This window comes from Eptesicus fuscus, chromosome 14 (assembly GCF_027574615.1).
Source record: "Eptesicus fuscus isolate TK198812 chromosome 14, DD_ASM_mEF_20220401, whole genome shotgun sequence".
Lineage (NCBI taxonomy): Eukaryota > Metazoa > Chordata > Mammalia > Chiroptera > Vespertilionidae > Eptesicus > Eptesicus fuscus.
The window spans coordinates 52,642,202-52,666,209 of NC_072486.1; the positions used below are offsets into that span (position 1 = coordinate 52,642,202).

The following is a 24,008-nucleotide window of genomic DNA, read 5'->3' on the forward strand; positions in this document are numbered from 1 at the left end:
CTGTTGTCCGTGATCACTGGTTAGGCTCATATGCAAGCACACAAGTCCTTTGGTTGATCTATCTCCCTTGTCCCCACCCTCCCCTACCTTCCCTCTGAGGTCTGACAGTCTGATCGATGCTGTTCTTGTTCTTCAGTCTATGTTGTTCATCTTTTCCTCTAGATGAGTGAGCTCATGTGATACTAGGAATACACTTATAGGAACCGAAAATGAGACAAGCAATAATGGTTATGCTGAGAGGCAAATGAATCAGTCTATAGTGAGTTTCTTTCTGGGCCAACAGTTCTTTTGAGTCCCGGTTTCTATGTCCAACAGTTGTTTATGTGTTTATAACAGCAATGATATTTCAGTTCTGGATGGTGGACAAATGGTGGTAATGCAGGTCCGACCCTCTCTGGTTTGGTCCTGGGCAACCTGCAGTGACGCATATCTGCTGACTGCTAGTATGGCAAGGCATTGTCAGCGTCTTCCATCTCTGGACTGTTTCTCTTCTGACTTCATGGCTGGAGCACTCCTGTCAATTCCTCTCTGTTGCAGGAATCCACATGTCTCGGAGTTGTTTTCTGAAAATATACAAACATATTCTCGACCAAAAGTTAATAAAGGAATATTTTCTATAAATTTGACTTACGATCCTTTTTCATTTTTTTGCCCAAATGATTTTCTTTTGGCTTGTTTTGACACCATGTATGTTTTACCTGGGTGACTTGCTGTTAGCATTACAAATGAAAGTAAATTTTCTAAAGTAAAAATTTTCTAGATGTAATTTATTTGCAGGATATTTTTCCTTACACAGCTGGCATAATTTGAATGTGGACTGGATACTAGTTTATAGTAAGGTATCATTATAAATATAGGTGAGATAATGGCATGGTGGTTATGCTATTTTTTAAATTAGATTTTATCCATTAGAGATGCCAACTGAAGTATTTATAGGTAAAATATTATAAAATATTTAAAACATTTCAGGAAAAAGAGTGGAGGGGAACAGGATATAGATGTAACCATATTGATAAAACATTGATCATAGTTGAAGCTAAGTGATGGATAGAGGGTTTATTATTTTCTTCTTTCTACTTTCTGCGTATAATTCAAACATTCCATAATAAAATGTTTAAAAAGACTAAATATAAAATTAGCATATACTTAACATAGAAAACTTGGAAAAATAAACACAAAACTCCAAGAAAAAAAGAACATGACACCACCAGCCAGACATATCTACTGTTAACATTTATATCCTTCTAGTCTTTTGCCCTTTTATAAATAAGCACATACATGTTAATTTAAAAAAACACACAAGTCATTCACTATCTAAATTTTCTAACCTTTTAGTATATAATAACTGAGTCCTCACCGTCATTTTGATGGTTTCATTGCATTTCAGCATATAGATGATCACAATTTATGTAACTATTTCACCATTTGGGAGCTTCTAGATTGCTTCTTGTTTTTTCACCACTATAAAATGAGCATCCCTGTAGGTAAATGATTGTTCACATCCATATATGGAGTTTTTTACGCCATATTCCTTGAAATGGAACCCTAGGGTCAAGGGTATATACAGTGTACAATTTAATAGACATTGCAAGTGACCCTGCAGAAGATGGTAGCATATGGACCTGCACCAGCAGTCTGTGGAAATGCATGTTTTCCTGCACTTGCAAAGCCAGAAGACAGACTGGTTCAGAGGGTAATGAACACTCCCAGCGATGGTGTAGTCATTGCCCAGCGGCATCTCTCATTCTTACCCCGGATGCCTTATTGCTGGGTGTGGTGGGGGAAGGCAGGGAGAGCCGCAGTGGGAGTCTGCATGGTCTCATAAACGCCCGTATCTGTGAAGAGGCTGTGCGTTTCTGGAGACCGCCAGTGTCTCTGGTCCTGCCGGGATCCTTGATCTGGCCCAGAAGCCTGAGCTTCATATCAGTAGCATGTACTAGTGTTATGTCAATTACTCGTCAGCTTTTACCATGTCACGCCTCTTGGACATCTGCATAGATGCGTGGCCTACATTTCCACATGGTAATTGTTAATCTGTGCATCCTCCTAGGTAAGATCACCGTGGAGGTCTCCTGCACAATCTGTATGCCCCCTTTACCTTCTGGCACTGAGCTTTGTTGCAGCACCTTTCGGTTTATCTTGGCATTATGGTTTGATGATCAGTCTTGTTTATTGCAAAATCTGTAGTGTTCACATTTTGAGGCTTTCATACCACAGTTGTTTACCAATTACGCAGGAACTGCCAATTTGTGTTGATGTCGATGTTCATATTCTACATTTCATATTCCTGCCCACTCCACTCCATCAGCTGGGAGTGTCTGAGGCGGTCAGAGGACAGGATCCTGAAGCCAGCTCTTTGTCTAAGGGACCCTGACTCAGAGCTTTTCTTTAGAGTCTTGGTTCAAGCATAGCATTTAATGCAGCCAAGCAGAACAGACAGTCAGCAGAGCAGCCAATCACCAATGAACCGAGACGGTAATAAAGCGTTACATAAATTACCCCTTTAATTCGGAAAATACAGTACAAAAGAAACAGTAAACGAATCTCTCTCTTCTCTTTAGGGAAATTAGGTCCTAATGAAAACACCCTTGAACATAATCTCGTCTTTGTGTTATTTTGTATTAATCACACTTGCGTCAGTTTGATACACAGCCCTGAAGAGTGTCTGAAAGCTGCCATCTGCTCAGATAGACAAACACAACTGAGTGAGTCACCGCAGGTTTCCCATCCGCAGGAACCTTTCTGTAAGAGGGAGAGAAGTGATGATAAGTTCCCTGGGCAAAGCTTAAAGCAGAATGTACAGGAACCCCCGAGTTAGAGAGCTATTACTCAGGATACACTTATTTTAGTAATCATTCATTGAAGGTAGTTAATTTTTTTTTTTCTTTTTAAAATGTAAATTTGCCTGAAGGTCTCCTCCTGGGTTTGCCCAGAGCTTTCCCCATGCCCCTGGTTTTCAGCCCTCCCTGTGCGCCTGGCTAGCCGCTGCAGGATCACTGGGACTGATGTGTGCCGTGACTGATGTGTCACAAATGGCGCCAGGCACCTTTTCTACTTCATTTACATCTCTAAGTAATCTAGGTGGTGCCAGTGTCTATTGAAATGTACCATCTGCATTTTAAGGAAGGAGAACGTGGGTTTTGAAAAGTGCAGTGACTTGCCTGGGACCTCAAGGTGAAGTAGCAGCCGTGGCCTCAGGCTGGGGCGCTGGTCACTCTGGAGTGGAGCTGGTTGGACGATGAAAGTCTTGGGTCTAGTGGTTTGTGTCAGCATTTGCGGTCAGCAACACTGACAGTTTGGGGAGATGGCCTGTGTTAGTCTTTGATGTTCCAGCCGTAGAGGAGCCTCCCTTTGCACCGTAAAGCTAGATTTGGATTCCTTTTTGTTGCAGTGGGAGAAAATTGTAGGGTGCCGAGAAAGAACAAATGGGCTAAAACGGTGTAGGTGCCTCTCTTTTTCCTCCCTATGTCCTAGGGTTGCCTTAACAAAGTACCAAAAACTGGGTGACTGAGAACAGAAATGTGTTTCTTACATTCTGGAGGCCAAAGAATAAAATCAAGGTGCTGGCAGGGCTGGCTCCTGTGAGGCTGGGAGGGGTGATGTGTCTGCCTCTCCACAGTGGGGTTTGCTGGCGGCCTTGCCTTCAGGGCTTGTAGATGATCACTCCTGCTCTCGGCCTTCATCTTCTCAAGGCGTCCTCCCTGCATGTGTGTGGCTGTGTCCAAATCTCCTCTTTTTATAAGGAACCCAGTCACTTTGGGTTAAGACTCACCTTAATTATCTGTAAAGACCCTATCATCTATCTATCTATCTATCTATCTATCTATCTATCTATCTATCTGTCTGTCTATCTATTTATCTATCTAAATGGCTAATATGCTACTAGTAAGTGTCCGTCCGACCTAGCTATGATGCACACTGACCACCAGTGGGCAGACGCTCAACACAGGAGCTGCCAAGCTGCAGTGACTTGGCAGCGGCGGTTCTCGGGTGATGCACCCCAAATCCAGAGAGGAAGAGCCTGATTCCTCACGGGGCCGCACGATTCCACCTTCAGCCATGGGTTATGTTGTTGCTGGGGCACTGTCGGCCCCAAATCTGGTTTACTGCACACTTGCGTTTGCGTTCCACACCTTGTACGACAGCAACTTTGCAGAGTGCCCTCTCGCACTCCGGGACCCCTCGGGGGATGTCAGAGAACTGGTTTCGACCCTATCCCTACAGGCCAGGTTGAGGGACCGTATCTGCCAGAGGGACCCCCGCTCACTCTGCAGATGCCAGGGAGGGATCGTGGGAGGTTGGCTCCAGGGCATGTCCGGCCCTTCTCGCCCAGTCCTGCCCCGCCGGCCACCTTCTAATTAATTGCCTTTCAATGTGCACGAATCCATGCACCAGGTCACTAGTTTCCAAATAAGGTCACATTCTGAGGTGCTGGGGGTTAGAACTCCAACATATTTTTTGGGGGGAACACAGTTCAACCCTTAACACCCCCATTAAACAGTGCCAAATAGTACTCCCTGCACTCCCGCATTCGCCCTGAAGGCAGGATCCCTATTGTCCAAGTGGTCCAGGGCCTCCAGGCAGCTTTCTTGATTTGGGGTCAGTTGGCAGGGCTGCCCACCACCAGACCCTGCCATCCCAAGTGGGGAAGCGGGGAGGGGAGGAAGAGATTCTGAGCTTTTTGTTCATTACTTGGTGCAGAAATTCTGAGCCCTTAGCGACATCCGATAATTGTTTCCTCTTGTTTGAAACACTGCTTCCTCTTATTCTCTCACAACAACAAAGCCGCAAGCATGATTGCTCAACAAAGAGCAGCTCAGAACAGGGATCGTGGTCTTCCCAGGCCCCCCTTCTCAGGCCCACAGCCAGGCTCTGGGAAGCCCCACACAGTGGTCAGCACACCTCGCCCAGGAACGATAGGCATTGGTCACAGTCTGAGAATTCTGCCTGTTCCCCGTGAGCAGGGGAATGTGTCCCCCACCTGTCAGGGAGTATCGGATCCCATGTTGGAGCTTTTCCTAAGGATCTCCTGTAATTCCCAAAGGGGCGTCCTGGGCAACCTCAGAAAAGGGGTCTTTCAGTTTATCAGGGCCTTTGCCCAAGTGTTGTAGCCCTTGGGATGGGGATGTGGAGGCGGGGGGTGAGGGACAGAACTGTGGCAGCCACCAGGTCTCGATCTCACCCTGTATGTGCCTGTTTGCAGACACCAACTGGAGACACCAGGACACTACTCCCATCTGGCTGCCTTCTACGAGGACAAGAAAGGGGTGCTCCATGCTGGTCCCGGGAGGGGGGGCAGCCTGCCCCCCGTCTATTGGCTGCCTTCCATCCACCGGTACATGTACCCGGAGATGAAGGTGAGGTCTGCTGTACTCTTGCACATCCTGGGCTTGTGTCTGCATACAGTAGTGCTTAGTTGTGTTTTTAATTAATAAGGAATTTATGTCTTGGGCTCGTGCCCAACATCCACTTTTGATAGAATAGGATTGCTAACTAGCATTTGGGTTCTTTTAAAATGTAAAGCAAGTTACCTTAAACACTGCTTTCTAGACCCTTCCTTCAAAATCTTTGTGCAAAATCGTATTGATAGGCCAGTCGGGGTGGATTCTGGGGGGAAAGAGGTGGGTTTGAATCTATTGATTCAGACATTTTTAAAGTCAGACATTTGAGCTAACGATGAAGAGTTAAAGCAGGTATCACTTTTTTTTTTTTTTTTGTTACAGTGTTTTGGATATTGCTTTATGTGTATTTTTTTCTGAAGTACTTTGCCTTTGTACTAGGATATATTTGTTTACAGTTAACAAAATACCTGGCCAAGTGTTAGGTGTTGGGAGGGAAAAAGATGACTATGAACTTGTGACCCTGTAGGTGATCACAAGATACTTCAGAAACCTTGAGCTTCCTGATAGAGAAATTATGTCATGAGTTTAAGGGAGAAATCAGGGAAGGCTTTTTGGAAGAGGAGGTGATCCCTGATGTGTTTGGATAGGCAGAAAGTGAGGGATGCTGACTCCAAGCTGAGGGAAGGCATGGCCAACAGTGGCTCCCAAATTAATGGTTTAAACCAGTGCATATTTATCATCTCACAGTTTCTGTGGGTCAGGAATCAGGCACGGCTTAGCTGGGTACTCTGCTTCATGATCTCTTGTGAGACTACAGTTAAGGTGTCAGTCAGGGTTTGAATCTCATCTGAAGGCTCGACTGGAGAAGTATACCCACTTCTGAGCTCACGTAGTTGTTGGGAGCATTGGGTTCCTTAAGGGCTTTGGACTGAGGGCCTCTGTAACTTACTGACTGAGTGATAGGCTCCTGTGTTTACCATGAAAGGAGAGATGGTTGCAGTTGAAGTGCAGTGGACTGTTCCGCCAGCAGGCCCTGTGGGTCTTCCTCCCAGTGACCTCAGAATGCAGGACCACCTGGTTACTCAGGTACCTGGACAGCACAGAGCAAAGCCCTCAATAGCATACTTGGAGGCTGAGGGGCTCAGAGGCGGCCACCAAGCTTCGCAGAGACCTCATTCCGCACAGCAGCTGGGTCCCCATGTATTTGCGGACCTAATTTGGGACCCTTTGCTCATCATTTTATACCTTCCAGCACCCAGTAATGTTTGTGAGTCAAATATTCTCGCTGGGGTGTACTGTCACATCAGATACTTCTATTTATGATTTTTAAGAAGTTTTGTTCGGTCCTGTTTTCCCAGCACCTGTCTCTCCTGAGTAGTTAATGACCCTTGAACTCAAACTTCAGTGTGTCAGGAGAACTGTTGAGTGATAGGCATCTAATTTAAAGATGAGACTTTGAAAGAGGAAACTATCACTTTATGTGGAAGTAACCATCCCTGCATCTGTTTGGTTATAATTTGGTGTTTATTTTAGAGGGGTTCACACCCACCTGTATTGAATATTTTTTGTAGGAATATGTCCATTTCTTCTAGGTTGCCCAGTTTGTTGGAATAGAGTTATGATTCTTCGTATTTCTGTGTGGTCTGTTGTTATTTCATCTCTTTCATTTCTAATTTTGTTTATTTGGGTCCTCTCTCTTTGCTTCTTGGTGAGCCTAGCTAGAGGCTCATCAATCTTGTTTATCTTTTCAAAGAAGTGGTTTCATTGATCTTTTGTATTGTTTTTTTTTTTTTTTTGTTTTTTTGGTCTCTATGTCATTTATTTCTGCTCTGATCTTTATTATTTTCTTCTTTCTGCTCACTCTGGGATTTTCTTGTTGCTCTCTTTCTAATTCTTTAAGTTGCAGAGTTAGATGGTTTATTACCAGTTTTTCTTGTTTTTTGAGTTAGGCCTGTAATGCTATGAACTTCCCTCTCAGAGCTGCTTTCACTGTGTCCCAAAGATTTTGGATTGTTGTGTTTTTATTGTCATTTGTTTCCAGGATGTTTTTTTATTTCTTCTTTGATCTTTTTGGTAACCCACTCATTATTTAATAGTGTGCTGTTCAGCCTCCAAGTGTTTTAATTGTTGTGATTGTTTTTATTGTTTGAATGTTTTTTGAATGACGTTTCTAACAAGCTATTCCTCTCTTTTTATTTTTTCAGATCACACACCCAGCTGGCTGCATGTCTCAGTTTATTAAGTTCTTTGGAGAACAGATCCTCATTCTTTGGAAATTTGCCTTACTTCGAAAGCGCATTCTGATATTTTCTCCCCCTCCTGTGGGTGTCGTGTGCTATCGAGGTAACTAGAGGCCAATGTCAGAGGCTCTTCCTGAGTTCCCCCAGGGCAAATGCTCGAGTCTTTCCATTGTTGACCAAGTTCAGAAGGGTCTGGGCCATATCAAGGGAGAGGGCCAGAGTTTTAAGCCTGGAGTGACCTGGTTGGATCTGAATTTAGAATGTGGACTCGTGGCAATGCAGAAAATGCACTGGGTGACGTACCAGTGGTGCCATGACAGATAAGGGTCTGGATTAGAGCAGAGAAGATGGATTGTAGTTAAGAGATAAGCTTGACAGCATTTGGTGCGTGGTTGGGTTGTAAGGTTCAGATGTTTGTGAGGTTGTAATGGTGGAAGAGTCTAGGGTGACAAGGATGGTAGGGCCACCAGAGGAGCAGGTGGTGTGAGGGTGAACTTTGGACATGGTGAGTGTGTGCTGTGAGGCCTTCTCCAGATGTCCACCGGGCACTGGTGTAGTTGGGTCAGGACCCTGGGGAATGTTGGGCTAATCACCATGGGGAGAGGGAGGGAAGAGAGGCTCAGGAGGTAAACCATAAGGAGAAAGACAGAGGAGACTGAGTTGGGACTGTCAGGAGGGAGGGGCCAGAAGGTGGAGGTCATAGTAGGCGGGAATGTTGAGGAGGTCAGGTCAGCAGTGCCCCTCCTAAGCAAGCCCTAGTGCGGGGAAGACTGAGGCCTGCTCACTGGGTCTTGTAGGCATCACTGGTGTGGCCTTGAGGACCTCAGTTCTGCTGCAGTACCTAACAGGCTTCCATCACCTCCTTGGAATCAGGACCACCTGCTACTCAGGTGCCTGGGCAGCATAGAGCAAAGCCCTCCATAGCATTCTTGGAGGCTGAGGGCTCAGAGAGGGCCGGTCGGCTTCGCAGGCGGAAGGGCTGGGAGGGACAGACTTTACTCCTCACAGTCTCTGTCCCCACAGTGTACTGCTGCTGCTGCCTGGCCAACGTCTCCCTGCCTGGCCTCGGGGGCACCATTCCTGAGTCCAAGCCTTTCTTCTATGTGAATGTGGCTGACATCGAGAGCCTGGAGGTAGAGGTGTCCTATGTGGCCTGTGAGTACAGGGCCCTCCCCGCCTCCTGCCCACACACCCCTGCCCCGAGTACCTTCCACAGCCTCCCGGCTCCCCAGGGGCTCTTCTCCTCAGGGACTCGGGCTCCTGGGCTCCTGTTCCCCGGCGGGTGACGGCCTCTGGGTCCCAGCTCCTGCCCTCGGGTCTCACAGGCACCACAGAGAAGATTTTCGAGGAGAAGCGGGAGCTATACGATGTCTACGTGGACAACCAGAATGTGAAGACACACCATGACCACCTGCAGCCCCTGCTGAAGATCAACAGCGCCGACCGGGAGAAGTACCGGCGGCTCAACGAGCAGAGGTAGAGCCCCGGCAGCCCCGGCAACGCTCTCGGGGAGATGTCCCCAGGTGGGACTCCTGGGCCCGGTTCTGTGCCATCCCATCCAGCCCACCCCTCCCCTCAGAACACATGGCAGGCCTGGGTGCTGGGCGGTGAGGAAGCAGGGCCGAGCACAGCCTCCTGACAGCATAGCAGATCTGTGTCGGGGGGCTGCTTTCTGTTGGACTTGAATCTGCGAAGCCCAGGGCAGAGGCAGGCATGAAGCATCTGGCATGTGCACCGCAGCACTGAGCTGCCTCATAATGCCCCACAATTCACTGTCCTGCGAAACCAGTGGCCTCATTAGCATCCCACCTGATGGGCAAATGGGAAAGATGACCACTTGCTTGAGGTGACACAGGACCAGATCCAACCCTGGATCCAGGGTTTGACTCCCAGCCCTATTTATTCCTGTCTGGCCCCTTCTCTCCCTGCTTTTGGATGGGGCCCTGCTCTGGGTCCTCCTCCTTCCTTGGTGGAGGTGGTCCATGGACGCCCTCACGATGACCTAGCCAATGAGACCTTGCAGCCCTGCAGAGTCTCATGGTGCTTCCCCACAACAGGCAGACGCTGCTGTACTCCCAGGAGGTGGAGGGGGACTACGGCCCGTGTGAAGAGGACCTCTTTGTGCTGTAAGTTGCTGGGCTGGGCTGGGCTGTGGGGGCTCCCTGAGGGCCCCATTAGCACCAGAGATGTAGGCCGGATCCCTCCCAGGTCACACTGCCGTCCAGGGAGGTGCCTCATTGCTGCTGTCCATGTAAGAAACATAGTTTTTGACTTTGAGAGAGACAATTGCTGGGAAGCAAAATCTCAAATGCTCTGGAGAAGGGCAGTTTTGCAGCTGATTTTATGCATTAGAATCAAAGGAGGAGACGGAAGGACGGTGCATGGAGCGCACTGACTGTGTTGTCCGAGCTACACGACAACAGTGGGCGGAGCTCACGTAAGGCAGAGTCAGACCTTTGCTGAGGAGCTGTGCGCCTGGGGTGGGACTGCCTGCCGTGACCTGCCCAGTTAGGGACTGGTGGTCAGAACGTCCCGTGGGGTCACTCTTGGTCAGTGAGCTTGTCAGGCCGCCATGTGCCCCCCGAGCTTGTCAGGTTTATTGCACGTTCCCTTTTTCCTTCCCACTGCCCAGGGCACTCAGAGCTGGGCTCCATACAGTCAGCCCTGAACCCTGACATGCTGTTAGTGGGGGGCCCCAGAGGAGTTAAGGAAAGAAGCAGGGGAAGGTCATTAAGAGGAAATGGGGTCCTGGGGTTTGTCCACTGCATAGGAGCTGTCTGTCCCTCAGGACTCAGGGACTTCTCTTCCACTGCTGCCTTTGAATAGAGCAGTCTTTGCACTGAATCTTATGGGATAATCTGAAAAAATTAACCCTTGAACCTAATGAAATCACCCCCCCCAGATCTGTTGGTGGTCAGGGTGGGAGCCCCAGCCTGTATGCCTCGGAGTATCAATTTCATTCCTGAGCAGCTTTGAACTAGTGCTCAGTGAGGAGAACAGAGGTGCAGTCACTTCCTTTGCCCCGTCCTGGGTGGGGTGTGGTCTCCCTGCGCCCCGTCCTGGGTCGGATGGGGAACAGGTTGCTGCGAGAACCCTCTCTGGCTTTGGTGTTGAAAATGTAATATTGACATTTCAACAACGTGCAGGACTGTGATCCTGAGAAAGTGTACTTTCTAGCGCCCACTTACAAGCTATTGAGGTGTCAGAGCACCTGGGAATGGTCTCCTTTGGCTGGGCGTTCGATGGATGTCAGCTCCAGGCACCTGGAGTTCCTGGCTGTCCACGGCGTCCTTGGGCATGAGGCGCCGTTGCAGAGCCCGAGAGCACTGTGGGACACAGCCGAGCAGTCTAGACACCAAATGCCTTCTCTGGACCCGGTTCATATATTCGTGTGGTTCTACAAATCAGTGACATGAGAGCATGCTCTGTGAATAATTTTAAAAAAGTAATCAAAGGGAAACAGACACCAAGGATGATGGTCAGCTGTGGCAGTGCTGGTTCCTGCAGCTTGGCTCTGTGTCTCCCTCACCTGTCACCCGCAGCCTTGCTGGTTTCAGAGCGCCCCATGCCCGCCCCAGCTCCTCAGAGCTGCACCTTTAACGTGGGCACCTGTGTCGGCCAGTGTGGCCTGCAGAGGCCCAGGCGTCAGTTGTTTCAGAGCCTCCTGCCGCCGCCGCTGTTACCCAGCCCAGGCTCAGCAGGTGCATTTGTTTCTTTCTGAAAGTCCTGACCTCAGAACTGGAGCCCCAGTTGTTGTCTTAACTCCCCTGTGACTAAGCAGAGAGAGGAACACAGCACAGGGCCACCACCCCCCCATACCTCCCCCGAGGCCGTGTTTAACCTTCTGGTCCCCTCTCGGCAGGCCATCGCTTGCTCAGAGATTCCCCGAATCATACCGGGATTAATGCCAGTGTTTTCTTTGCCAATCTTAGTTTTACTTGAATATCCCTTCCGTTTAACTTTGGTCCTGTTTTCTTTTTAAAAAGAGATTCCTGATTTTTTAAACCATTGGAAGGTATATTCAACAAGACAGTGTGGCCTGGTTCCCCAGGCGTGGACTCCCTGGTGAGCTTCTTGTCTTTTCTGCCCTCCCTCTTCTGTATCTTGTCCCGGGAATGCAGGTTTTTCCTCGAGCAAAACAACCGGATATTCCAGACACTGCTGGAGGTGTCTGCCAGTCAAGACAAAACTCTGACAGCCGAGCATGCCCGGGGCATGGGCCTGGACCCCCAGGGCGACCGCAGCTTCCTCATGGACCTGCTGGAGGCCTACGGCATCGACGTCATGCTGGTCATCGACAACCCCTGCTGCCCATAGGAGGGGAGTCGGTGAGCTGCTGCGGGGGACTCTGCCAGGCCCCCCCAGGGCTCACTTTTTATTACATGGATACAAAGGGATATTGTTTATACTTTCCAACCGATGTAATTTTTGCAATCGCCGTTCTTCCCTTGCTCCGGAGAGGTGAGATGAGACTGCCGCGGTTTTGTGTGCTGCTTCGGTAGGCCGCTGCAGTCTGCCACCTTCTCCCAGAGTTGCTGCCTGCTTTGGTGTCGGGTGTTCTCATCCGCGTTGACTCTCTCATCTCCTTGTTGAATGCCCTGAGATGCGGCAAAGGCCAAGTGTCGCTAGGAGTGGGCTGGTCTCTGGAGACACAGGTGGACTGTTCCGGAACTCTGTGTGGCCTGTGGCCCGCGATGGATTCAAGGATGAGACCACGTCTTCCCTAAGTGTGGTGGTGGGTGTCCCGTGGCGGAAGCTAGACCAGGTGACCTTTCAAGGTCATCAGTTCTGAGAGTCCAGTCTGGGGGTCAGGTCCACTTTTCTGTTTATTAAGGCAAATCTGTGTCTTCCTGTGAGGAGAGAGCTCAGAGTGGGACAGAAGGATGTTTCTGACCCCAAGTACGAGCTTCTCCTGGGTCAGGGCGACAGGAGAGGCTCCTTGATAGCTGAGACTCCTCCCAGTTCTTGGCGGCCACTCAGTGTAGTATTCCTCTTCCTCAGAATCCCCCTCTCGGGATGGGTTGGCAAATCCATTTTCCAGTTCAGTCTCCTTTGAGGGCTACCCATCCTCTTAGAATAATTTGGGTATTTTTAAAGACTAGCATTTGTTGCCCAAAGATGGAGGAATTGAGGTGCAGGATAGAAGATGTGCCTTCATCCGGGTGAGCCCTCCGGAGGCGTGACCAGTAGAGCCTCGGATCAAAGCAGAGCCTCCCTGGATTCTGTGATCCAGCCGGGATCTGAGCTGGTTAACACCGAGCTGAGAGCACGTTAGCAAGACCGTGGGCGAGCATGAAGCCCACAGAGCTCCTCCTGCAGAGAGGACGTTCCTTGAGCTAAGTAACTGGGGACAGGGACCTATCAGGTTGTTAGCAAATATGACAGTGCCTTTCCCGGGAGAGCGGTCGGGAACCCAAGTATCAGGTGAGTTTCTGCTTTCCTCTCAGAGGCTTCAGTCCAGACAGCTCCCGTCGGTCCCTGCCTGTTTGCTTTGGCTGGGCGTTCGATGGATGTCAGCTTCGGTGACCTAGGAAGCCGGCTCCTGTGAGTAGTCTTAGGGCAGTAATTTAGGATTTTGACTTAAGGAAATAATTCCTTCCCCTGCCCCCTTCCTGCCCGGCTGTTACTGGAATAGCCATCAGTGTATCGTGTCTGTGGCCAGGCTGCAGCCAGGCTAGTGCACACAGCAGAGAGAAAAAACCCTCCAGTGGGTGAGTCGCATGACTGAGCTCAGTGTTTTCACTGCGGCTCCTTACGAAGGAATTCCAGGCTACAGAAATGCACACCTGGGACCGCCGACAGGCACCGAGCCATCACGGCAGTGCCTTTTCTGTAAATATGTAAATAAGCGTGGGCATTGAAATGTAGACTGTGCAGTACATTTCTCTCTCTGCAGTCACGTCAATCGTATGTGTGTTCATAGAAGAAAACATCTGTGTGCAAGCGGAAGCTGCCCTGCGGTTTTCCTAGAGGAGCGCCCTCTCACCCGGGGGCAGCCTCACCGGGCGAGTCCTGGTTACTGTCGGTGGTGTGCGAAAGGTTCAGGGGTGCAAAGCTGGTGGGGGGGTCGGAGCAGGGGTGGGGTGGAAGGGCAGGACAGGTTCCCGTGGAGGACACGGGCAGACACTGTGTCCGTGGAACTGGGGCGTGTGTTGGAAGAAGGCTTTTTCAGCACTTGGGCTCCGGTCTGTGTGCATGCGGACACTTGTGTCTGTGGTCTTGTAACTCGGAGCTCGGCAGTGCTGAGGTACAGGTGGTGGGGTGAAAACGAGGCTCCTGGAGTCCCCTTTGAATGGGGGTCAGGGGCTGTGGGCTTCGCTCAACTCCACTGTTGTGGGCAGCCATCTGTCTGGCATGTCTGTACGTCCACCCTCATGCCATGCAGAGGGCTGGGGTCTGGGTGCCCCAGTGGGGAACATACCCACGAGGCTGTGCCATGTCTTAAATCATGGGGAACCTGGGCCCAGCTGACCCCCAAAGCAGAACCTGTCTGTCCCCTCCCTGCCTTCCTTCCCTGCCCTGCAGCTTCCTCATGGGGCCAGGAAGTCGGTGTGGTGCCACCTCTGCTTGGCTGACCAGCGTGCACGCTGGCTCTGTATCACCTTTGTCGCAGTTTGTCATCTCCCGAGCATTTCTTGCTTGGATTGAGATATGGAGATTCCCCTTTGAAAGCTGGTACCTGACTGCCATCCCCCTGCCTCCTCCCCACTGTCTCGGGTGGGCAGCCCAGCCCAGCATCATTCGCCGCCTGTTTCCTAGCGGGGGAATGAGTGTGTGAGGTCTGAGGCAGGAATCCTTGGGTGGCGGCAGCAGAAGCCGGAAGCCACCTGGGTTTGGTTTTAAGTGTCACTGTTGAAATACTAAAACCATCGCTATAGTCTGGAAGATGTTGGTGAGCATCCTTCGAGGTCCTGCCTTCTCGGTCTGTAAGCTCGGGGGAGGGAGGGCCCGCAGGGATGCCTATCGTGACCACTGACCTTCTGGAACCTGCTGGAAACCTAACCTGGGGTGTGACCCCTTGACTGAGGGCCGTTGCTGGAGCAAGCCCTCCTGCCCCAGCTGTCCGGTCCCCTGGGCACCTTTCAGCCTGAGCTTGTGTCGTGCTGGGAGCCGTGAACCAACCTGGGAACGGCTGACCTGAGACTCCTGGGCTGCGCTGACATCCTGAGATCGCGTTAGAAGAAATCCCAGGTCGCGAGAATCCTGGTGAGGCCTAAATCCAGGCGTGGGCTTTACTGCTGTTAAAGTGGGGTTTTTCAAGTTTGCAGGCGTGGCAGATGGCAGTATTCAGCCTTTGCGACCAGTTATCCTCTAGTCAGGACTCTCTGTGGAAGGAGTCAGAAATGGTCGGGCATATCTCCTCCTAATTAAAAAGTCCGGGCCAAGTGGTTTGTTGAGAATTTTGTTTTGGCTTTCGTCCTGCCCAGGCTGATTGAGATGTATTCCAACGCAGGAGTCCCAGTTGGGGCCCTGGGCCTCAGTAAATTGTGACTGCCCTGAGTTAGGAGACATGCCTCCCATATCCGTCATGCATGCGACACCTCTTCTTGCATTTGGCTGGGGCAGGGAAGCCGAATTCATCGATGTATTGGTGGAAATAAGTTAGCATAGGAATTTGCATCTATAACTTGACCTTGTTTGGTTCCACGTGAAAGTCGCGATGGGGAGTTTAAGTGTAGCACAGGGTAATTCTAAATACGGTGTGTGAAGATTCATTTATCAGTGTAACGACCTGTGATATTTTAGCTAGAGGATAAAGACAAAGCTCAATTAAATCACAGCTGAATCACTGTTTCTCCTGCTGGTGGCGAGGAGGAGAAGCCAGCTATTTGTCTTCATACACTGAGAGCCCTTCAGGCACAATAAAAAGAGGAGATCATTCACCTTTAAACTGAGGCCGTTAGGGGAACTTTTGCAAAGGGCAGTAACAAATTAACCTTTTAATGGTGGTATAGGAACCCTTCAGGAAGAGGCCAGGACCTCAGGGACCGTTTTGTTTTTCTGGTGTGTTTTTTTATGAAACTACAAGGCCCAGTGAATGGACTAAGATGCTTTCTCCAGGCCCAGAGCAGCTCATTCTTGCAGAGGTACAGGAGGGGAGGAAATCATAAGACAGTGTTCTGATGGGCAGTGAACTTGCCTTAGTGTGATGACAGAAAACAGCAAGGAAGTTCATCTGGGGACCAACACGCATGCACAGCTTTATCTCTGTTAGGTTCCTTGCTAGTGGGCGGAGGATCCAAGAAAAGTCCAGCCCCGGGCTTTCCCCAGCCCTGCTCAACTCTACCTAGTGTCCTGCAGCCAGTGAGGATCCTGCAGACCCAGATGCTTATATCCGCAGGCCCCGCCCCCCACATTTCAGGAAAACCGTTTTCTGATTCAGGTCACGGAAGAGAAGGAGTTAAGAGCTCCTTTTACTCCCAAGTTGTAGATTTTTAATATTCCATTGTGTTACTAATATACCTCTGTTCCCAGGAGCCAGTGGAGTACTGAGTATTATGGGGAAAGGCTGTGAATTTAGTTAATGTTTTTCTTATAAGAAATTGAAGTTTATTTTTATATCAATATTACTGTGTGATGAAATGAGTATGCAGATGTTAGAATGGAAGGAACTTTCCCAACTGTAATCCTAGAAGAAATGGGCAGTTTGGGAATTTGGAAGCAACTGAGACCCCATAAAAGTTTTATGACTTAGATGTTTTGGAGAGTGAACAAGGACTGTGAAATCTTCTTACACATGTGTTTTTATTCATTTTAGAGAGAGAAGGGAGAGGAATAGAGAGAGACACATTGACCTGCCTCCTTGTGTGACCCCTACTGGACATGTGCCCTGACCGGGAATTGAACCTGTGACCTCTTGGTTCATGGATCGATGCCCAACCACTGGACCAACCTGGCTGGGCAGCACTGTGAAATCTTAAGAGCTCTATAGGAGATAGACCTGACAGTCCTAGGGAGGATGACATATAGTCCCCAACCTTAAGTAAAATGCCCGTACAAAGGGGGCAACTGTAATAATGCTGAGTAGGCCTCCTCACTGTGGGAGGCAGTTTTACTAGTATAACTGGCACTTTAACTCACGTTTGGAGCTGGAGAACAGGGGCAGCTGGATGAAGCTGCACATTAATTAAGAAAGGAAATCAGCATTTTCTAATGCCATATAGGTAACGATGGGGAAGTAAATCTCTGCTTTCATTTCTTCCGTTTATTATAGAAGCTCAGCGTAGCGTGGGCTTTCAGAGACAGTAGGACCTAAGTTCAGAAACTTGATTTAATTACTTACTGGGAGATCAGTGGGAATCACCTGTTTGCTGTGGAAAGCACAGCTAGACTGAAGATCAGTTTGCTTTGCTTTCTAAGGATAGCTGGGAAGGCGGGGCAGGGGATTACAGATTGGCCAGAGATGATCCAAAAAAGGACAAGTCTACACAGAGGTCACTGAGTTAGTTGATTGCTAATTTGACATTCGAGTGAAAACTTCCTCTGGGAGAATTAAGCAAAGATAAAAGTATAAACAAATTTTTTCAGGAAGAGAGTTTCAGTCTAGCATGCCCAGGAAGACCATGGTGAGGGGGGTATAGATTCTGGGTGTTTGTCAGACAGGCTGGGAGGGGCCATTAGGGGTACAGAGTAGAAAACAAAAGTAACATCCTTTATTTACCCCCAGCTTGTGGGCTAAACTTTTTGTGGGTCTGAGAAATAAACCTTGTCTGAAAAAGTTGTAGCTTTGGAAAAAAAGATTTTCCTATTTTTCCCAAGTTAGGAAAAGCATAGTGTCCCTTGTCACCTTAAATGTCCAGCCCCTATTTTGATTAACACCCCAGTATAAGAGTTATAGCAATAAGAGAAACTGAGTCTACTTTTGTTTCAAGTCTTTACCTCATCTTATGATATCTAAGTCAGTTGATAAATTTTACCCTGAGTACCACTGCTTATAGGTATGTTATTCTTGCTCTGTTTTCAATGATGATAATTTTAAAGGCCCAGAGAAAGTTGGGATTATCCTGAATTTCAAAGTGTTTCTTGAATTGATTTTGTTCTGTGGTACAAATAACATCTGTGTATATCATATCTGTATATATCTGAACCAAGTTGTGTGTAGAGAGGTTGATATAACTATATTTACAGAAAATAATTTTTACAATTAAAATTAACATTTTAACATGAACACGTGTGTGCAGTCCTTCACCGAGTGCAGAAATGTGTCTGTAGTAGGGAGTGACGGCCCAATGCAAGAGCAGAACCCACGGCTGACCTCACTTCCCACGGCAGTGTGGGAAACACGAGAGCTGGGCCTGTCCTCCTGGAGGCCAAGGACAGACATTCTCCAGGTAATGGGAACCAAAGCCGGAATCACTGCAATCCGGAGGAGCCAGGACCTCGAACCCATCAGACAACTTCTAGAGGAGGACCCCACAGAGACCAAAGGTTACTTTAAGATGTTCTAATAGTATATAGTACATATATGTATCATATGTGTGTGTATGTGGACACGAAAGTTTTAGTTTTATTTGATTTTTAAACATAAGGCAGTAAATTGCTAACATTGTTGATGTGTTTTTAAGCCAGGCTCCTATTTTCCAAGCTACATGACCATGATATTACCTACTTCCTAGGGCTGCTATGAGAACTGAATGAATCAGTTGCTTGTGTAAAGCACCAGACACGTAGTAATGAAAACCGTGCATGCAAAAGGCTTTACATTAAATTATTTAATAGAAATATCCCTAGCTTGTGAGTGAAGCTGGTCTGACAGAAGGTTTGTACTAAACAGGAGGCGAGGGGCTCCGGTTCTCTGGATGCCTCAGCATCCCAGGTGTGGCTGACAAGGATGACCCTCTCCTGGCTGCACTGCGAAATGGCCTTTGCATGGACATTATATGGAAGGACAAGGCAGTAGATAAGGAAACCATAGTCTCACGGATATAGTTTAAATGGGGGCATATTTATATTTAAAGTGACTAAAAATAGGAATCTGGATTAAATATCCTCCCCAATGCTAAGTTCCATTATTTTGATGGAAGGAACAGAAGCACCGACACACACACATGCTGGTTGCCTACCAGATTCCGGCTGGTCCTTTATACTGTATTCTAGAATCAGGATGTGCTCAATTCTCTGGCTCATGTGGAAACCTTTTCCTTCTACCACAGCATCTCCTCCCCTCCATGGGCAGTGTGGGTAGATGATCCTTACTCTGCTTGTTCAGACCCACCTGTTATTTATTTTGCAGAAGCACAGCTTTCAACACCTCTCTGAAGAAGGCACAGGTAAGCCTTGTTTTCTGTGCTCTTCACACATCGGCTTTCTGTAGCTGCTTTATAAAGCAGGGCTGAGGGACGTCCGGCCCTGCCAAGGTAATTGTAGGCGGGACTCGACATTCAGTAAATCTAGGAGCTTTTTTTCAAAGCAACATACTTTTTAAGTTGATAATTGTGTATGGCCCCTGAATGAGGTTATACATATCCAAATGGCCTTGGCAGAAAAAAGGTCCCCAGCCCCGCTTTAAAGCATCAGACAGCAAGGGGCTCACAAGCATACGTGCTGCCCTGAAGCTGGTCCGCCCGTGGTGTAGGCCTGCCAGGCCCGCTCCCACTTTTCCTTCCACTTTACAAAAGGCGTGCTTCTCATCCACCTTACTGAGGTGCTTTGCCCTCTAGAATACAGAACCCAGGGGCACTGAACAAGGGTGATGGTGAGATTAAAAGTAAAGGAAGATGACTGGCTAACAAATCCTTAGCAGACCAGGGAGTTTCTAGTTCTCTGCTTTCAACCAACTAAAGGGAGATGTCGGCAAGCTGCTAACAGATCCCTGATTTTTGACATATAACAGTGTCATGCAGCTCTTCAAATTCCTTTGATGTGCTTAAATCTATAAAAAACGGAACAAAGAATATAGTGTTCATTCCTATCCCATTTTAGCTACAAATAATGTGTTCTTGGATAAATGAAATAATTAGGATAAAGAACATTCTAATAAAATTAGTTAAATCTTAAAATTAGTTAATTTTTAATTATCAAATTCTTTTTATCAATTTTATAAATATAACATTTACTCTGTACTGAGTTAACACTTAAGAACTAAAAAATTCAAGCATAAAAATAGATGGCATTATGATAGCATTCTTTGCTGAAAGTAGTATGGAAATATACATACAAGGAGAAAAATTTTAAATTTTCAACTAATAAAGAACTTATTATTTTTGTAAACGGATATGTTTAAAAGAGTGAAGTAACGGATTTTATTTCAAAATATCAATATTTACAGGACAGCAGAAAGTACATGCTTTGGCAACTTCCCATGAAAAATTAGATGTCAACTTAAATTGGGACGGGACATCTGGTTTTGAAAAAACTTCTAGGAAGTACACGGCTTTACAACACTGTCCAGGTGAGGCTGCGGGTGGCCTGGAATACAATTATCTGGGGAGGGAGGGAGGCTGCTTGTTAGGAAAATGCAGATTCCTGGGCTCCATCCAGATTGAGTTATGTAGGTTTGGGTTGGACCCCAAGTCAGTCAATTTTCAACATGCACCCCAGCTGGTTGTCATGCAAACTAACATTGAAAACATCTAAGAAACATTATTTAAAAAAAACAAAAAGGAGTATTTTACAGTATTTCAGCCCAGGCTGAAGAGGGAAACACCTCACCTACAGTTTAGGGTTGACAATCGACCTGAAACAAGCCAAGTCAGGGCTCACCAAGCAGCGCCCAGGGGAGGCCTGCAGCCGGGACTCGGGAGCAGAGGTCCTAGGGTGGCCAAAGGACAGACAGATGGAGGGAGTCTGGGAGCCTGTTTGCCACTGCAGTTGTACTTGGGAAGATGACAAAGTCTAGCCTAGTCCTCTTCCAGCCGCTGAGGGTGAGTGTCCTTGAACTTAGCTGGGGGAAGGACTGTGTCACAGAGTCGAAAAGCATGCGCTAATGGAAAGCAGGTGCACAGAGCAGACTTTGGGAGGCAATGAGAGAAGGGCAGAGGTACTTGCCATGGAAATGCCCTGGGGATCCTCTGACAACACTGTGGGGACAGCTGAGGCATTTGTTCCCTTTTGGTCCCACTGGTGGCCTCAGTGCAGTCCTGGGGGCCCCGTCTCCTGGCTGCTCACGGGGCTGAGCTCGGCAGCAGCTGCTCTCTCTTCCTCGGGTCACAGAAGAACTGCAGTTTCCGGGGCAGCAGCTTCACCTCCACAGGCATCGCCTCGTACTCCTCACTGTCGATGCTGAAGGAGCCCCCTGTGCCCTGCGAGGAAGAGAGTGTTCAGCAGCACACACCACACCTGGCAGAGTCCTGTCAGCACCAGAGCAAGTCATTCATCCTCTGAGGATTTAGTCTAATGTTCTTTTAGGAAAATATTTCAGTGTCTATTATGGGCATCATGCTGGTTCTGGAAATATCCCAATTCCGCCATCCATGAAAAAGGTTATTATTTTTTTTTAATCTCTATCTCCTACCAGAGTATTTGGGATTTGAGAAGCAAGGTTACAATCTTCAAATATATATTAAAAGACAGGGGTCCTGCCACATCTTGGAGGAAGGAATTCATAAACATAGTCACGTTGCAGGTCCTCCTCTGAGAAGTGAGCAAGACAGCACATTCTCCTCGGAGAGCCATTATGTCCACCTGACTGTTCAAGGTTCCCTTTAGGACTTGCTTAGCTCTGTACTTAAGGTGTAGCAAGCACCACTGCAGAGTCTACCGGCTTTTCCCTGTCGATGCATTTAACTCGACGTTTCTGTGATGAAACTGGGGGGCACTGCAGTGCTTCCTGGGTAAAGCAGGACAGTCTGCAGCAGCTTGTCTCCTGCGGTGTCACTAATAGAATAACCTTACAACTGAGATGGAATTTCCCACTTTTTTCCACTTACATAGATTATTCTCTAGACTTGGCATTTCACAGAAAAACTTAGTGCCATTCCGAAAACTGCTTCCAGATCCTTCATGACAAGTGTGAAGGTAGAATCCACTGTTAACATTTGAGAATGTTCTGTGTGTGATAATACAGTAACACTCTGCATAATTTACATATGGGGGAAAAGTTCAGGAGACCTAGCGATCCCTTTAGAGAACCTTGGCTTAAAAACATGAGATTCTGTCATCTTCCAGGTCTCCTTTATGTGACCCACAGCCTGGCAAAGTGCTCAGCACATCCTAGGTCCCTGAACGAGAGTCTGAATAGAGGGAAAGCCCAAAGGAAGAAGAGCTGAGAGCTGTGGGCCAGCCACGCCCCTTACCTCGGGCAGGACCAGGGTGCACCGGCTGGCTTGGAGACACTCGGTGCCCTCAGCACGCAGCCTGGGATCTCGTACCTTTTTACTTCTGTGAGGGGAAAAAGCAAGCTTGGAAACTAGTATTGGTGACTGCAGTAGCCTGCAGGAACGTAGCAAGTTTCTTCCGTTTTTGGTGAGATTAAGGACTCATCCATTGAACACCGTGGGGTTCTGTAATTTTTCCATGAGAACTCTTGCTCAGCGTTCTGGGTTGAGAAGGTCTACTTGCTGTGGAGAGCTGTGCATGTTGTTAGTCCTAAATGTACCCAATTCTTGGGCTATTAAAAACCCCAAATTCAAAAATTAGAATGAAATTAAATTATTTAGGGAAAGTACTAAACTTCTGTTATTTGGTACTTCTTGTGAGTCAACTCTTAAAGTAGAAACTTAATTTAAGGTAGATGTTTCTTATATAATATATACCATATATAAACCACCCATTTTACACTAAGCTGTCTGCTGAGTCTCCGTATGAACTGCCTACTTAGCATGATACATCTTTACCTTCACTAAATGGCGTTAGAGTCAACTATCCAAATAACTATCCACACACAGTCCCCGCTTCACAGCTAGTCATGGGGAGTAGAAAAAGAACAAAATCTGATCCAAGCAAATTAGTCCATTCTTTTTCATTAACTGACAACAGTAATCAGTTTGCTAGAGCAACTCCACAATGTCCTATTCAGATACCTAGAGGAAACAGACATTACCCGATTTCACTTCCTGTAGAGACCAAAAGGAGACCGTGCTATTGCTGCTGATGCTAGTAGTAATGAGGAACATAATGGCTTCACTTAAGCAAAATGATCAGTTTTTCTTTCTACTTTTGGAGGTCAGTCCTAAACGAGATTTGAATATAATTGGCCCCACTGGTCAGACTCTTAAGTCACTGTATGGCTTCTGCACACTCTATAGAGGAAGGATATGGTTTTCCTTCTTCCTTTTATTACAGATACAGCAAGTAAACCAAGGCTGCAGAAGCAGCTGTTCAGCATCTGAAGAATTTGTAGCAAAGGCAAAACCACCACACACTAATGAAAGACACTGTGCTGCCACTACCGGTGCAGATAATGAGATAGCCATGGAAACCCAGCCGCTGCAGCGGAAATGCCTAACCCTTCAATGGGCACGAGAGGGAGCTCTGAGCCAAAGCACAGAAAACACCGCTGAGCAGATTACCAGTGGGCATGGTAACAGGCGCTGCAAAGAGGCTGTGAAGATGGGGGAGGGCCTAGAGCATTCTTAATAAAACCCGGGCAGCAATAGGGCTTAACAAATCAGACAGGACTTGGAAAAGGGGAAACCTGGAACATGTCCAAAGTTCTCAATACCTTTTCAGGTTTTTCATTAGCACCCCGAGAATAGGACAAGTGGACTGACAAACTGCAGTGATACTGTGAAGTCTGTCACAATGAAAAAGGCTTGCCCACATTCATCTGAGACTCAGAAACACTCTTGAGATAGGTTAGAGGTGACTCCATTACTCCATTCCACACACAGGGAAAAGGATTCAGAGAAGTAAGGATTTGTCCAAAACATGAGGCCAGAAAGTGGCCGAAACCAGCAGTTCCAACCCAGAAGCTGAAATTCCAGACACTGTGCCATGCTACACTGAGTTCTTTCATTTCAACTGAAAGGCCAAGACTGTTCCCATCCTCGGATCTTTCCAAAATGAACAGGGAAGGCCAGAGAGAAAAGAGCGCTAGACATGTCCACCCAGTGAAACAAAGAATGCTGTGACTCCCAAACAAATCCCGCGCTGGGTCTCTATCGTAGACTTCATGGGTACTCTGAACACGATACAAGACAAACGACTTCAGCCTCATTGCCTCCAAACCAGTCCACCTACCTCCAGTTATGAAATCTCAATCTACTTACCCTATAGTGATGAAGTCTCCTTTGCTGACACTGTCGGGTTCAATGCAGATGTTCATAAAGTCTTCTGTGCTCTGAAAGATTAAGACATTAATATTCTGAATTCTTGCTGATGCTGCCTGCTGCCATCTTTAAGCCCTGCAAGCTCATATTGTGAAGCTGTGTAAGAAGGGGGGTGGGAGGGGGACTTAATCCTGAATATATTTTTGGTTCCTTTTTTTCTTTTTACATTAAGACCTTCATTGTGATATAATTTACATACCATAAAATTCATCTCTACT

General features: G+C 47.6%; 2 protein-coding genes across 2 annotated transcripts in view; one reads left to right on the forward strand and one right to left on the reverse strand.

Moving 5' to 3' along the window:
- DENND11 (DENN domain containing 11) overlaps nt 1-19,862 on the forward strand; it is a 43,407-nt gene extending 23,545 nt beyond the window's left edge. The window contains exons 4-11 of the mRNA XM_028158985.2: nt 5,204-5,357; nt 7,547-7,685; nt 8,606-8,737; nt 8,908-9,058; nt 9,640-9,708; nt 11,704-11,910; nt 18,816-18,852; nt 19,851-19,862. Of these exons, the coding sequence (XP_028014786.2) occupies nt 5,204-5,357; nt 7,547-7,685; nt 8,606-8,737; nt 8,908-9,058; nt 9,640-9,708; nt 11,704-11,899 (841 nt within the window). The 3' untranslated portion in view covers nt 11,900-11,910; nt 18,816-18,852; nt 19,851-19,862. The remainder of the gene's footprint in view (nt 1-5,203; nt 5,358-7,546; nt 7,686-8,605; nt 8,738-8,907; nt 9,059-9,639; nt 9,709-11,703; nt 11,911-18,815; nt 18,853-19,850) is intronic.
- Nucleotides 19,863-19,966: 104 nt separating this feature from the next.
- The window catches only part of AGK (acylglycerol kinase), a 76,844-nt gene continuing 72,802 nt past the window's right edge, over nt 19,967-24,008 (reverse strand). Inside the window, exons 14-16 of the mRNA XM_008150526.3 lie at nt 23,731-23,801; nt 21,817-21,901; nt 19,967-20,823 (exon numbers count right to left, since the gene is read on the reverse strand). Coding sequence (XP_008148748.2) covers nt 20,686-20,823; nt 21,817-21,901; nt 23,731-23,801 — 294 coding nt within the window. The 3' untranslated portion in view covers nt 19,967-20,685. The remainder of the gene's footprint in view (nt 20,824-21,816; nt 21,902-23,730; nt 23,802-24,008) is intronic.